At 36.5% G+C, this 15,331-nt stretch overlaps 1 protein-coding gene across 1 annotated transcript in view; it reads left to right on the top strand.

Moving 5' to 3' along the window:
- Window positions 1–15,331, top strand: part of LOC150085136 (cilia- and flagella-associated protein 251-like) — a 131,265-nt gene that overhangs the window by 96,835 nt on the left and 19,099 nt on the right. The window contains exon 5 of the mRNA XM_090373842.1: window positions 4,018–4,062. Within this exon, the coding sequence (XP_090229968.1) occupies window positions 4,018–4,062 (45 nt within the window). The remainder of the gene's footprint in view (window positions 1–4,017; window positions 4,063–15,331) is intronic.

Raw genomic sequence — 15,331 nt, 5'->3', positions numbered from 1 at the left:
AACAGTCTAAATGCTCTGCTGCCTTGGTATGAATTGAATTTTTAGGGAATTGTCACAAATACACATTACATCTGAGTGTAATATGTACTTGTGACAATTGCATAAGAGAAACTTAGAACCATCCATCCCCAAGGCCCACTGTGTTCATTAAAGAAGACATGCTATACTATGAAGACACTACTTACTTAGCATTAGTAGAGACATATGATGCAAGAAAGCAAGCTTATGCAGCATCAGCCAAAAAAAAAAAAAAAAAAAAAGCCACTCCCATTTCACCCCTCCATTTATTCCAAATACCTGTCCAGCTCAGCCTTAAATTTATTTAGGCTTTCAACTTCCACAACAAAAGATGGAAGTCTGTTCCGCAAACCAACTACCCACTGGCTAAAGGCAAACTTCTGCACATCTGTCCTACATCTGTCTTTCCTCAATTTGAATTTATGCCCTCTTAGGTGATTATTCTGAGCAAGAGGAAGAATCCCATCAGCATTGAGCATGCTCAAACCATTCAAGGCTTTATACACCTCAATCAGATCCCCTCACAGGTGTCTAGTCTCCAGACACTGTAATTTGCAAAACTTAAGTCTTTCTTCATAAGAGCAACCCTTTGTTCCATTCTCTAATCTTGTTGCTCTTCTCTGTACTCATTCCAACAGCTCTACATTCTTCTTAAAATGAGGCCTCCAGACCTGTATACAGTACTCAAGGTGTGGCCTGACTATTGCCTTATACAAGGGGATAATCACCTCTTTATCCCTGCCATTAGAAAAATTCCTGTATATCATTGACAAGACACCATGAGCTACTCTTGCAGCTCATCTGCACTGCTCCGAGAATTTCATATCTCCCTGCACAATTACCCCCAGGTCCTTTTCGTTCTCTACCACTGTCAGTGTAGTACCACAGAGTTGATGTTACTCTGGGGTTACTGCTTCCCATATGTAGTACTTTACATTTGTCAATGTTAAACTTCATTTGCCACCTCTCAGCCCATCTGCTCAACTTTTCTAGATCCTGTTGCAGCAGTGTACTGTCATTAGTGTCCTTAACAACCCTGCCAACCTTCGTATCTTCTGCAAACTTGGACATTAAGCTTGATATACCATCATCAATATCATTTATAAATACAGGAAACAACAATGGACCCAACACTGAAGTAGTTCAATACAGTACTCATCAATGAGTATTTGTGGTGACCTCAAAATCATTGGTAATCCAAGGAGGGTGCACAAAATATTTGTTCATAGGAAAAAAAAACTAGGATCTTCTGCTGCAGACCATTACAACAGATATGACTGGCCTCAAAGAAGCACATGGCCAGGAACAAGTAGTGAGTAGTGCAGTATGTTTGTTCCATAGTGAATCCAGTGAATATTTTCCTTCCACCTCTCCACATAAAACTTGGCATAATGAAGAGTTTTGTGAAAACAGTGGGTAAAATGAATTTGAGAGGAATTTGTGAGAAATTTCCAAAGAGTAATATACTGCAAAAGTAAAAGACTCCAAGTTTCCATCCATTGTAGTGGAGGTTGATAGCCTAAATAAGTTTAAGGCTCAGCTGGACAGGTATTTTGAACGAACAGAGGGGTGAAGTGGAAGTGGTTTTTTTTTTTTTTTTTTTTGGCTGATGCTGCATAAGCTTGCTTTCTTGCATCAAATGCCTCTACTAATGCTAATGCTAAAACATTTATTTGGGGTAAAAGCCACTGGTCAGCAATACAAGAGAGTGGTTATTGTATTCACCATTAAAAGGGTCACTACACTGCTTTGTTTGTAAACTTTTTTGCTCCTAACTGTTCCTCGTGTTTTACTGAAAGAGAAAGGTTCAGTGACTGGTGAATGCTAGTATAATTGCTCATCATGAAAGAAGCACTACTCACCGAGACTCTATTCTAACATACTTAATTGGCAGACAGGGTTTGGGGTTGCGACAAGAGTTGGAAAAACAAATTAAAGAAGAGTTCAATTACTGGGTACATGTCTTGAAGAGTGTAATATTTGTTATTCATATGTTAGCTGAGCATGGCTTAGCTTTGAGAAACAGATGAAAATTTTGGTTTGCTGAAGAATGGGAATTTTTTAGGGCTGCTTGAAGTCCATAAGTTGGTTTGATCCATTTTTAGCAGGGCACATTTCAAAATACTGTATGGAAATTCTGGAAAAGGAAATCCTTATCTGTCCAAAATCCACCTGTGAGGAGCTCATTGTACTAATGGCTCAGAAGGTCCATGCCTTCATTGTTGATGAAGTAAATTGTTCTAGTTATTTTACCATGCCAGTTGATTCAATGCCAGTTCTATCATATATAGATCAGTTAAGGGTTTTACTTCGATGCTTAAAAGATGGGCAGCCTATTCAATGCTTTTTAACCTTTTTTTGGAACAGAAAAACCATACCGGTGAGGAAATAGTAAACCAGGAATTGCAGTACTTACGTGAAGTTTGCAAACTAAAATTTTTCAAAATGTAGGAGTCAGTCCAATGCTGCTGATATGTCTGGTCATTATAAGGGGATGCAGCCAAAGATTTTAGAAGAAAATTAGTTTGCCATAGATATGCCCTGTGCAGCCCATTCACTAAATCTGGTAGGCCAAAGTGCTGCTGACTGCTGTCAAGTGGCAATTAATTTTTTCTCTACAGTGCATTTGCTCTATACATTTTCTTCAGCCTCAACTAACAGGTGCAAAATTCTTAAAGCTTGTCTTGAAAATGAACCTGTGTTAAAATCCCTCTCTAATACCAGATGGGAGGCAACAGTAGCAATTTTTCAATGGCAATAATAGCAGTTTTGAAATGTTTATTTAAGATATTGGAAGCTGTAGTGTTTGGTTGAAGATCAGTCACAAAAGGGAGACACTAGAAGAGAAGACAATATTGCAAATAAGATGCAAGAGGTAGAATTTGTTTTCATGTGGGATGAGATTTTGCAAAACTTTCATAGAGCAAGTCATGTTCTGCAAAGTGAAGATGTGAACTTAAAAACATGTTCAGATCTGTATGGGTCATTAGATGAAAGATTTGAAGCACTTGTAGAGGAAATACTACTATATGTTGATTACAAGGCCATTCAAACTCACAAACGTATCAGAAAGAAGGTACCCAATGATGGAGATGCACCAGAAGTAGATCTGCAGGCCAGAAATAAATTTTGTATCACTATCTTTTTCACCCAATTATTGACAAACTAGAAATGAGAAACTGAGATGAGAAGAGGATAGGTGTACAAAGAAACAGCAGACAGATTTTGCTTTCTAAGTGATGTGCCAAATAATGTCACTTCATCTGATGAAATTGAAACGTACTCTCAAAAACTAAGACTCACATCATAGCACTTCTGTAGACTGAAAGCTCTGAAAAATGCTTCATTTTATTAGAACTAATGGTATAACAGGCTTACAATTCTCTTTGTGGAAAGCCTTTGGTTAATCATAGGTCTCCACATACAAAGATGGAATTCAGAAACTGCTTGATGCATGTAAAGAAATGTAATGTCGTATGTTACTGAAACTTCATTTCTTGGATTTGCATTTAGGCTTTGGCGGGTGAGTGACAAGCAGTGGGGATGGAATCTATCAAGACATTGTCAATGTAAAATCACTTTAATGTTTTTGGAATGAATATACTGTAATATTCCAGACAAAGTGTATCAAAGAAAATCATAAATAAGACATTTTTAATTATACATATCTTTTTAATAATAATGCACTCTGTGATTTTGACTTCATGTATAAAGTACTTTGAGTTAAAACTTTAAAAGTGATAAAAATGTATTTAAAACTAGTCTCATGCGTTTGTAATAAAATTGTCTTTAATAATTTTTACTTATATTATCACAAAAACTACAAGTGCTAGGGAAAAAATCTGAGAATGTATCTGAAATCTGCACATGACGCTGGTTTCGAAAATTGTGTTTATATCTTCAATGAAAAAAAAAAAAAAAAACACAGGTTTAATTTTATTGACTAGTGTAATTTTATTGTCTAGTTATTTCTCATTTTTTTCTTGCATTGCATTTCAGGATGAACTGGGTTTAGATTATAATGCACCTATTTTTAATCGTGAGGTAAGTTGATGGATTTAAATTTTTCAGTTCTTAGGAATTACTATTTTATTACTTTTTGATAGTTTTCAGAAAGTTTGTTGTAATGAGCTGCTCTCATGGTTATGATCAACAACAGAGCGGCAATATGAGGCGTGGTCAAAAGGTTCAGGGATTGAACTAATATTTGGATATAGCCAGTCAGTTTTATTAATCAATGTCTTGTAATAGAGGATTATAACTTTCCAGTTATTCACTGGAACTTGTGGATTGGTTACTCACACAGTAGCATGACTTTTGTAGATTTATTGCGTGACTATTTTCTACATCATGTGTTAGAGAGGCAACAAGAGAAATCAGTATTCTCAATCTGATTATCAGATGCAACTCTTCATGTATTAAGAATCTGCAGTAAGAGAACCACTAGGTGGCAGTCATCACATTGTATTGATGTGGGATTTACTTAAAAGTGTAACTACCATCATGGGAAGGCTGTTGCTTTCTTAAGGTGACTACAGTGATCTCAGACAGTTTTTAAATTCTATACAGTGGGACCAACCGATGTTACCAGCAACAAAATCTAAATGGGAAGCATTCAGAAAAGTAACTGTAGAAGAAATACTGTTCTCATTAGTAATGAGACTCATGGCAGAGAAGAAAAATGCATGGGATGCATATAAATTATCAAGTGATACAGAAGCCTATGGTAGATATAAACTAGTCAGCAATCAAGTCACAAAGGAGGTTAGGCAAGCTAAGACAAACTATGAGAATTCTCTTGTAAAAAAATGGACAAAGAAAAGGAACAAAGAAAACTTTATTTTTGTAAACTAGAAGGAAGGTAGGGGATGAATCACATTGGTCCACTTGATATTAGTTGTATAATTGTTGACAATCCTGCTCAGGTTGCCTGACAAACTGAATATGTATTTTTCATTGAAGAGGCTCTGGAGTCAGGGGCTCTATGATTCATCTATGATGCTACTAAACCACTGGTTCAAATCGATAAAATGCCTTTATTAAACAAAAAATACACATACCGACTGTATAAACTGTATATTAAAATAAAATTAAATAAATTGGTATATAACAAGAATAAAATCGATAAAATATAAAATTAAATATGCTAAAAAGATATTTAAAATTACTAAAAACCACTAAAAGAGAGCTTTCGGCAGCAGCAGCTGCCTTCATTAGCAATCATGGTTGCAGGTTATCTGACAATATATATATGTGCACACATACACTCCTGCAGGTCCACGACAAGAACTATGGCACCTGCACACAGTAAACTTCTCATGCATTGGAACTGGAAATGGATAGAGCGCATGGCTTTTTGAACCGGAAATGGCTAGAGAGTTTAAGGATATGTTCATCTAGACCAGGGGTGGGCAACTTTTTTCGTCAGCGGGCCGAATGAAATTTTCGTATCATGATGCGGGCCGGAATAGATTGAACGATTTAATAAAAAAAATCAGAACCTAAAAAATGTTATATTACTTGAATTACCAAATTATTAATGTATTTTTAAAAAAAGTAAATACAATATTTAAATTTGTCAGAGCTCTATCTGTTTTGACAAAATTTTCAAAGTATTTTGTTGCTTACGCAAACCACATTTAAAATTTTCTGCTTCAATTTTCATTTGTTCCGGTGAAAATAGCTTATATTTTACGAAATGTTTTTTTTGAAAAATGCCTTTTTAGATTATATTCTTTAAAAACGGAAATAGTTTTCGTTTTCAAACAAACAGCTTTATCGTCTATATTTGCAATTAAATATCTGAATGTTCAATTATCATTGAAAATGCGGCATTCAGCATCAATTTTTCTTTTTTTTTTAATTGACTCATTTTATGGGCTATAAATTATATTAAATTAAAAATTGTAATAATTAGAAAAGGCATAAAACATAAAATATCTCGCACCAATATTATTTTTTTCAATAAGAAGTCAAACCCAAAGGAACTTCGTTCGATCGATGCTACAATAATAATTAGGAAATAACTCTTTGATGCTGCGTAGAATCACTTGGTTACTGTTGTACTGGCCGTGATTCCTGATTGAACCGAATTAAGCCGAACGTTTACGGCGAGTGTAGTCAGGTATGGATTTTCTATATTTATGCATTTACCGAGGGGGCCGGATGTGGCCCGCGGGCTGGCTGTTGCCCACCCCTGATCTAGACACTATAGTCTTAATAGGGATAAGGGCTGTCACATTCATCCACTCAGGCAGGGTTGTTAATGACAGTAATGGCAGTGTACTACTGCAACAGGATCTAGAAAATTTGGGCAGATGAGCCGAGAAGTGGCAACTGAAGTTTAACATTGCCAAATGCAAAGTACTGCATATGGGTAGAAGTAACCCTAGAGAAACGTACCAATTGTGTGATACTATACTTAAGGTGGTAGAAAATGAAAAAGACCTGGAAGTAATTGTTCAGTCAGATATGAAGTTTTCTGAGCAATGCAGACAGGCTGCCAGGGCAGGTCATGGGGTCTTGTCAATGATATACAGGAATTTTGCTAGTAGGAAAAGCAGGTGATTGTCCCTTTGTATAAGGCAATGGTCAGGCCACGCCTTGAGTACTGTATACAGGTCTGGAGGCCTCATTTTAGGAAGGATGTAGTTGAGCGTGTACAGAGAAGGGCAACAAGATTGGTGAGGGGAATGAACTTAAGCCTCTCTTACCAAGAGAGGCTTAAGTTCTGCAAATTGCAGTGGCCGGAGACTAGGCACCTGCAAGGTGATCTGATTGAGGTGTATAAGGCCTTGAATGGGTTGAGCACGCTGAATTCTGATGGGATTCTTCCACTTGTTCAGATTACGAACCTAAGGGGATGCCTCCTTAGGTTCGTCATAAATTCAAATTGAGGAAAGACGATGTAGAATAGATGTGCAGAAATTTGCCTTTAGCCAGCTGGTGGTTAATTGCTGGAACAAACTTTCATCTGTCATTGTGGAAGTTGATAGGTTAAATAAATTTAAGAAGGAACTGGACAAACATTTAGAGGGAATTATTTTATGATTTTTTTTTTTTTGGCTGATGCTGCATAAGCTCATACACTTGATTTCTTGCATCACATGCCACTACTACTACTACTACTACTCCTCTTTGAAGCCCTTATCCTAGGGAGAGATGAAGTTTTAGAGTGGTTCGTTCCATTTTCGGTTCCAACGCACGAGAAGTGAACCATGCACAGGTGCAATAGTTCGTGTCGTGGACCTGTTGGGGCATATATGCTTACATATAAAGTGTCGGATAACCTGCAACCATTATTGCTGATGAAGGCAGCCACTGCTGCCGAAAGCTCTGTTTTAGTGATTTTTAGTAATATTAAATATCTTTTTAGTGCTTTTAATTTTATATTTTATTCTTGTTATATACCATCTTATTTCATTTTAATTTTATTTTAATATACAGTTTATACAGTCAGTTGTGTATTTTTGTTTAATAAAGACATTTTATTGATTTGAGTCAGTGTTTTAATAGCATCATAGATGAATGAATATGTATTTTGCAACTACATTTACACATGAGGAATTTTTATGTGCCAGAATTTTATCAATTAGATGAAACTAATATCATTTATCACCCTATAACAGGAAGATGAATGATTTTGTGATAACTGAGAGGAAAGTGGATGAGAAATTGCTGCGGCTAAACATAAAAAAGGCACCTGGGGTGGGTAGCGATAATTGCGATAATTGTGAGGCCATCTTTGGATTCGAGGCGATTCAGGGCCATCTTTGGATTCCTATGGCCTGGAAATGTGCGAATGTATCCCCAATTAACAAAAAGGAGGAATCAAAGGGTTACATGAGTAATTATAGACCTATTAGATAGAACAGAAAGCTTGATTTCTGTTCCAGGAACAAAAATGGATTCACTGGTTAAAGAAGAAATGCACATCCAGACAGGAATGCAGTTATACTGCAGTCACAACATGGATTTTTTAATGAGTGATCTTGACTGACCACTTTGATTGTATATAATGACACAGTAACCGAGGAAGTGGATGCAAGAAGTAATTTTGATGCCATATACTTTGATTTCAGAAAATATTTTGATACTGTTTCACATAAAAGACTGCTGTCCAAATTGTTTGGCATTAATTGCAAGTTAGGCTAACAGGTTTCAAGGAGCAACCAATTTCATTAGTAATGTCATGATTTTGCAATGGAGCAAAGAATGAATATCATATTTTGCTTTAAACTTAAAAAATCTGCAATGGAAACATGTGAAATGTTTAAAAATATATATATTGATGACACATTAAGTTTTCCCATTACATGAATAATCACTGCTAATAATCAGATCAAGATTTTATTGGATACTATGATGTGAATAACATAAGCAGTTCAAACACAGATGACAAATGAGCGTTATTTGACTCTCAGAATGATGGCTGATGAGTCAGATATGAATAATGAGATGATTCGCCAAATTTTGCATGAAAATTTAGGGTAAAGGGAAGGTCTATATAAAATTTGTACTGCCAACCTCATAGAAGTTGTGCCCAGACACAATAGGAGGGAGTGTATGATGAGAGCCTTGTTGATCAATTTGGCCCTGGAAAGATTGTGAAAGGCTCAAGGGGTAGAATTTTTTTCAGCCTGGTCTGTGCTTGTTGACAGGAGAGACTGCTTCTACACAGATGGGATACGCTTAAATAGAAAGGGGACAAGAATATTTGCTGATGCTATTAAGGCAGTGTTAGGTGGGTCAGAAAACTGCTAGCTTGGGGAGATACATAGACTAAAAGGTTAACAGTGGCCGTAGGAAGAGGCAAAAGTGATTCTTGCACTGCTTCTATTGGAATTAGCAGCAGCATTGAAAGCAAGGCAATGGAGATTTCCAGGACTGTTGGGAGTCATAGTCGAACAAATAAATACATGGGAATAGAGGAAAATATAGTGGGGCCAATAAACCAGAATGTTTTATAATGGGGGATTTTAACTTGCCAGATATTGACTGGAACTTGTGGGTTGATCACTTGCACATTAGCAAGACTTTTTTTTGCATTTATCGGATGACTGTTTTCTACATCAGCACGGTTGAGAGGCAACCAGAGGGATTAATACTCTTGATCTGATTATCAGCAGTGATTATTCATGCATTATAAATTTGCAGATAAAGGACACTGTCACCACTGTCACCCAGTAGTGACAGTGATCACAATTTGCTAATATGAGAATTACTTAAAGATGTAACTACCATCAAGGATAAAGGGAAGGGCTTTAGCTTTCATAAAGGTAACTACAGGGGTCTCAGACAGTTTTTAAATTCTGTACAGTGGGATCAACTGATGATGTTACCAACATTGAATTCTAAATGGAAAACCTTCAGGGACTTAATCTTGGATTCTACTACGCTTTTCATTCCAATTAAGAAATACTATTCAAGGTTCAGGTCTAAATGGATGTTAGATGAATTAATGAGGCTCGTGGCAGAGAAGAAAAATGTATGGAATGCATATAAATTATCAGGGGACCCAGAAGCCTATGGCAGATATAAGCTTGTCTGTAATCAAATCACAAAGGAGGTTAGGCAGGCGAAGGCAGATTACGAGAAATCTTCCACAAAGGATGCAAAGGAAACAGCAAAGAGTCCTTTACTTATGTAAACTCTAGAAGGAAAGGGATAAATCAGATTGGACTACTTAACATAGATGGGTTGACTATTGATGATCATGCTCAGGTAGCTGATAAACTGAATGAGTATTTTTCATCTACATTCACACATTAGGAGTTATTCAATGAGGGAAATGCCAGAAGTTTATAAAACTCTAATAGGGAGCTAAGTGATTTTGTTGGAGGAGAAATTGTTGAAGTTAAACTTAAGGAAGGCACCTTGGGTAGACAGGATCTATCCAGTTATATTAAAGGGGGCAGCAGAAGAAGTAAGCAAACCCTTAGTCATAATTATGAGAGCTTCCTTGGACTCAGGGGAGGTTCCCATGGACTGGAGGTGTGCAAATGTATCACAAATTCACAAAGGAGGTTCAAAAGGTGACATAAATAACTATAGACCTGTTAGTTTAACTTGTGTTCCGGTGAAAATAATGGTGTCACTGGTTAAAGAAGCATTGCAGGATCATCTAGACAAGACTGCAGTAATAGTTAAGACACAGCATGGGTTTGTTAAAGGGAGGTCTTGTCTGACCAATTTTATTGGATACTATGATGTGATCACAAAGGAACTGAATGCTAAAAATAATTTTGATATCACATACTTGAATTTCATGGAAGCTTTTGATACTGTTGCACATGGAAGACTGCTCTACAAATTGGAGAGATATGGCATTAAGGGTAAGTTGTTACATTGGATAAAGAGATGGTTGAGTGGGAGACGACAGAGAGTGGTAATAAATGGACACTGCTCTTCATGGACAAATGTTATTAGGGTAGTTCCCCAGGTCAGGGTTCGGTGCTGGGCCCATTGTTGTTTTGTGTATTCATCAATGATATTGATGAAGGTATATCAGGTTTAATGTCCAAGATGATACAAAGGTTGGCAGGGTTGTTAACGACAATAAAGACAGTATGCTACTCCAACTGGATCTAGATAATTTGGCAACCAGGCTGAGAAGTGGCACTTGAATTTTGACATTGACAAATGCAAAGTACTGCATATGGGTAGCAATAACTGAAGAGAAATGTACCAACTGTGTGGTACTACACTCAGGGAAGTGAAAAAGACCTGGAGGTAATTGTGCAGTCAATTATGAACTTTGCAGAACAGTGCAGACAGTCTGCCAGGGCAGGTCATGGAGTTTTGTCAATGATATATAGGAATTTATTTATATTTAGCAACTCTACATCCTTCCTAAAATTAGGTCTCCAGACCTGTACACAGTACAGGTCTGGAGACCTAATTTTAGGAAGGATGTAGAGTTGCTAAAACGAGTACAGAGATTGGTGAGGGGAACAAAGGGGTGCTCTTACCAAGAGAGAGAGAGAGAGAGAGAAGCTTAAGTTCTGCAAATTGCAGTGCCTGGAGAGTTGGCACCTTCGAGGTGATCTGATTGGGGTGTATAATGCCTTGAATGGGTTGAGCAAGCCGAATGCTGATGGGATTCTTCCTTCCTCTTGCTCAGATTAAGAACCTGAGGGAGCATAGATTCAAATTGAGGAAAGACAGTTGTAGAATAGATGTGCGTAAATTTGCCTTCAGCGAGCAGGTAGTTGATTGGTGGAACAGAATTCCATCTTTTGTTGTGGAAGTTGATAGCTTAAATAAATTTAAGGCTGAGCTGGACAGGCATTTGGAACGAATGGATGTGTGAAATGGGATGGGTTTTCTTTGGCTGATGCTACATATGCTTGCTTTCTTGCATGGTATGCCTCTGCTAATGCTATTGCTAACAATGCAAGTAAAACGCGATTTTCACATTGGCTCATGCACGATTGTGTCTACGAGTAATATCAGGTGAATACAAAACCAGGAACCAAGCTAAACATAGCAACCTGTGCAGCAATATATAAAGTTTATGAAGCTTAAAAATCTCAAGTGTATGAGAGCTATATTTCCTTTTTACTGTAGTTGTACTTGTCAGAGTCACACTGTTGTCATTCACTGCATTCACAAGATAACAGGTGATATTGTTGGCCGACTGATATTTCCAGGAGCTCACATTTTTCAGTTCAAACAGAAATTTCATGCGGTGGGATAGAGTGTAAGATACCTTAAAACAATAAAAACAATTTGCAGTTCCTGGTTTATTGTAATCTAATTATAAATGGGTAGTAAACTCAATCTTATTGCATTTGCGATAATACCAGTAGCTGGAATTGTGTGGGGTTTTTATGTTATTATGATGAAATGTGTTTCCCCTGCCATGAAATCTTCAATCATATAAAAAAAACATAAATAAATTTTCAGAATCTTCTCTTCTTTTCTATTTTTTAAGGCTTCCTATTTTTAAAGCATGAAATGTTACTGCGTATCTCACTTCTGCATGCCGTGTTCATCGTTATTGGTTACTTTTCTTTTTTATTGTTTTAAATTTTACAATGCGAAAAAAAAAATTGTCAGTGAACAGAAATATCAATTAGGATGTATATACTATACTGCTATTTTTACTGTAATATTTATTTATTTATTAGAAATTTCTGGCGATTTGTTAGAAATTTAACCTGTGTTAGCAATTTTATTTGGTTTCTAATTTTTTTTAGTGTTTTACTTACCCCAAATTAAATTTTTTTTTTTGAGTGCTGTGTCCCATCCCTAATTTTTCTATAAGCCCTGTTGTGTTTAATGCATGAAATGATATAATGCGGAGATTTGTAGGGACATATGTACCGCATTATAGCTGAACTTACTACTTTTTTTCAAGTATGGAGGCTTCATCTGAAAAAAAGGCATTGAGCTTCTTGAAAGGGTGCAAAGATGGGCAACTCAAATGGTGAGATCGGCAGAAGAACGATTATGAGGAAAGACTGATTATGCGGGCTGTGGAGCTTGACAACTAGTAAGTAGTTGAGGCTGATAGTTTGCATAAATTCAAAGGTCAGCTGGATAGTTACCTGATGAGGAAGGAAACATACGATTTGTATCTTTTTTTTTTTTTTTGTTGATGCTGTTTTAGCTTGCTTTCCTACATCATTTGCCACTTCCAATACTGACACTAATTTTGTATATGTAACGATAAAACTTACTATATACACCCAATTATTACTTCAAAGCTGTGTCCTCAACATTATACTTGTCATTAGTAAAATGTAGTACAGGCATATAACACGGTACTTCTACAACACGGTTTCGCTCTAACGCAATTGATAAATTGCAGCAATCCTTGCACAACACGGTATTTATATAACATGGTTAGAGAATTTCGGTAAATCTTACATAACACGGTACTTTGGTGCAGGGGGAATCCCTGCTATTATGTTAGATGTAATTTTTCAACATTTCCACTCTTTCTGAATCCCCGCTGTTCACTTGCTAGTCAAAACAAAAAAAAAAATTCAGAAATCCCTGTATTTTATTTTGTTGGGAAATCCTCATGTTATGTTCTGTTATGTTCTCATGTTATTGAACTTGTGGAAAAATCTAGATTTCAAAGTTTTATTACTATTGGATAGCACACCAGGCCATCCAAAAGATTTAAGTCATCCAAATGTTGAAGTTTTGTTCCTACCACCACAGTTATACTAGTTAATACAACTTCTCTCATTCAGCCATTAGATCAAGGCATTAAATCCACCTTTAAAACTCATTCCATCAGAAAATCGTTACAATGGATTTTTAATAAAATTGATTCCGAATCTATTGAAGTAATGGAGGCATGGAAACATTTCTTAATTGTGTGGACTGTATCAGAATCATAGAATATGGTCGAACTGGCAGAAAATGGAATTGGTGCAATAGGAGAACTTGGTAGGAGGTAAGGTTTTGATGATATGACTACTGAAGCCCTCGTAGGTAGTACAGTTGATAGAATCTCCCTCCTCCTCACACCGGGTGGAAAAGACCTGAGTTTGAATCCCATCAATGATGAGAGGAATTTTTATGGGTCTTTTTCACAAAGTGGCTGAGTTAGTTGGGCTCAGGCAAGGGTAGCATGGTTTATTTCTCCCAGAATCTTTCATCTCCCAGATTTTTCATCCAGAATGACAGAAAATCGACCTCAGGACACACTCAATTTATAGACAATATACACAGATTAACATGGCCTTAGTTGCCTATGCTCCTAAAATAATTAAAAAAGATATGATTACTAAAGACGTTCAAGAATTACTGGTAGAAAAAGAGGCTGGCCAAGCAGATTTGGTGGAAATGCATCGAAGGTAAAACCAAATCAATTCAGAGGATGATAGTACAGATGAAAATTCTAAACTTCCAAATTTTACACTAAAAAGCATATGGGAAGGAAGGCATAAAGTTAGCCAAGCAATTAGAATCTTATTTTTTGAATGTAGGTTCTTGAATGAAAGGAGCCCAAAGTTCAAAAGGGAGCTTCAAAAAATGGTTAGTTCCATACGATGAAATTCACAAAGATTTGTCAAGCAAAAGCAAACAAACCCAGATTACTGATTTTTTAAAGAGAGTAGAAGATACACAAAATCTAGAATGGCATTTTGTTAACGAAATAGTGTATTTTTTTAGCTTTTGGAACCTAAACCCCCCTTAGTCCCATATAACACGGTTTCGCATAACAGGACATTTTATAGGAACCTAACTACGTGTTATATGAAGGTTACCTATATAACGTTGGTATTGCAGACATGACAAACTAGTTGTGAAGATAATCCCAGGGTATCTGCCCACCCATCGATGAAAGGCCAACAAACCTTGAAATGGTGCCATCATCTGGGTGGTGGTGGTGGTGCCCATTGAGAATAAGTAACAATAGTCTTCTCTTTTAGTGAAGCGTTACTTATTTGAGGTAGTGCAATACATGGCAACTTGTTGTGAAGGATGAGCACAATATGAGATACAGATAAAATGATGCCCTTTTACACTACTAACGTAGTTTTTTTGTTTAAGAGTTATCTATGGTGTATTTACTCAATATTATATAGATAATTTATACTCTGAAACATATGATGCCTTGTTGCATTCAGTTTTACTTAAACAAGGGTTACCTGTACATTACGGCGCCTCCGTAGCCAGGTGGGCAGGAGCAGCAGTGCGTAGCACACGCTTCTTGATTAGACCGGGGGATCGAGCCCGTCACCACCAAATACGGAAGATGCGGAAAGGTCAGGTGAATGACCACCGCATATCCCCGAGCAATGTGGCCTTAGTTGCTAATGCTCCTAAAAACCAAATAACCTTTCAAATAAATAACCTGTACATTATGTATAGAATTCCTAAGGAATGTATAGAATTTTTTTATGAAATGTCTAGTAAAGTATGAATTTAACTTTCTAATGTAAAAAAAAAAAAAAATCACATTATACTTAGTACTTATGATGGATAATATATTCATTTTATAGTGAGATATGAGTGGTGTAGTATTTCTCCCATTGTATAAATTCAAGAATGTGATTCACTTACATATCAGTACCATAGGGAGATGGAAAAAAATAAAACTTTGTTTCATACTTTGCAAGGCATTCTGTGTAGTACCTGAATATGATGCAAATAATAATTTTGACATCATATATTGAGATTTCTGTAAAGCTTTTGACACTCTTTCACACTTTGTATGAAATTGGAGCAGTGTGGTATTAGGGGAAAGTTACTTCTATGGATAAAGAGATGCTTGAGTTACTGAAGACAGAGGATGGTTATAAATGGATACTGCCCTTGTTCAACTAATGTTATTAGTAGAATACCTCAA

Source organism: Mastigoproctus giganteus, chromosome 5, assembly GCF_048544385.1.
Source record: "Mastigoproctus giganteus isolate SK-2022 chromosome 5, ASM4854438v1, whole genome shotgun sequence".
Lineage (NCBI taxonomy): Eukaryota > Metazoa > Arthropoda > Arachnida > Uropygi > Thelyphonidae > Mastigoproctus > Mastigoproctus giganteus.
The sequence above is the reverse complement of the archived record's forward strand: the minus strand, read 5'-3'. Positions and strand labels throughout refer to the sequence as shown.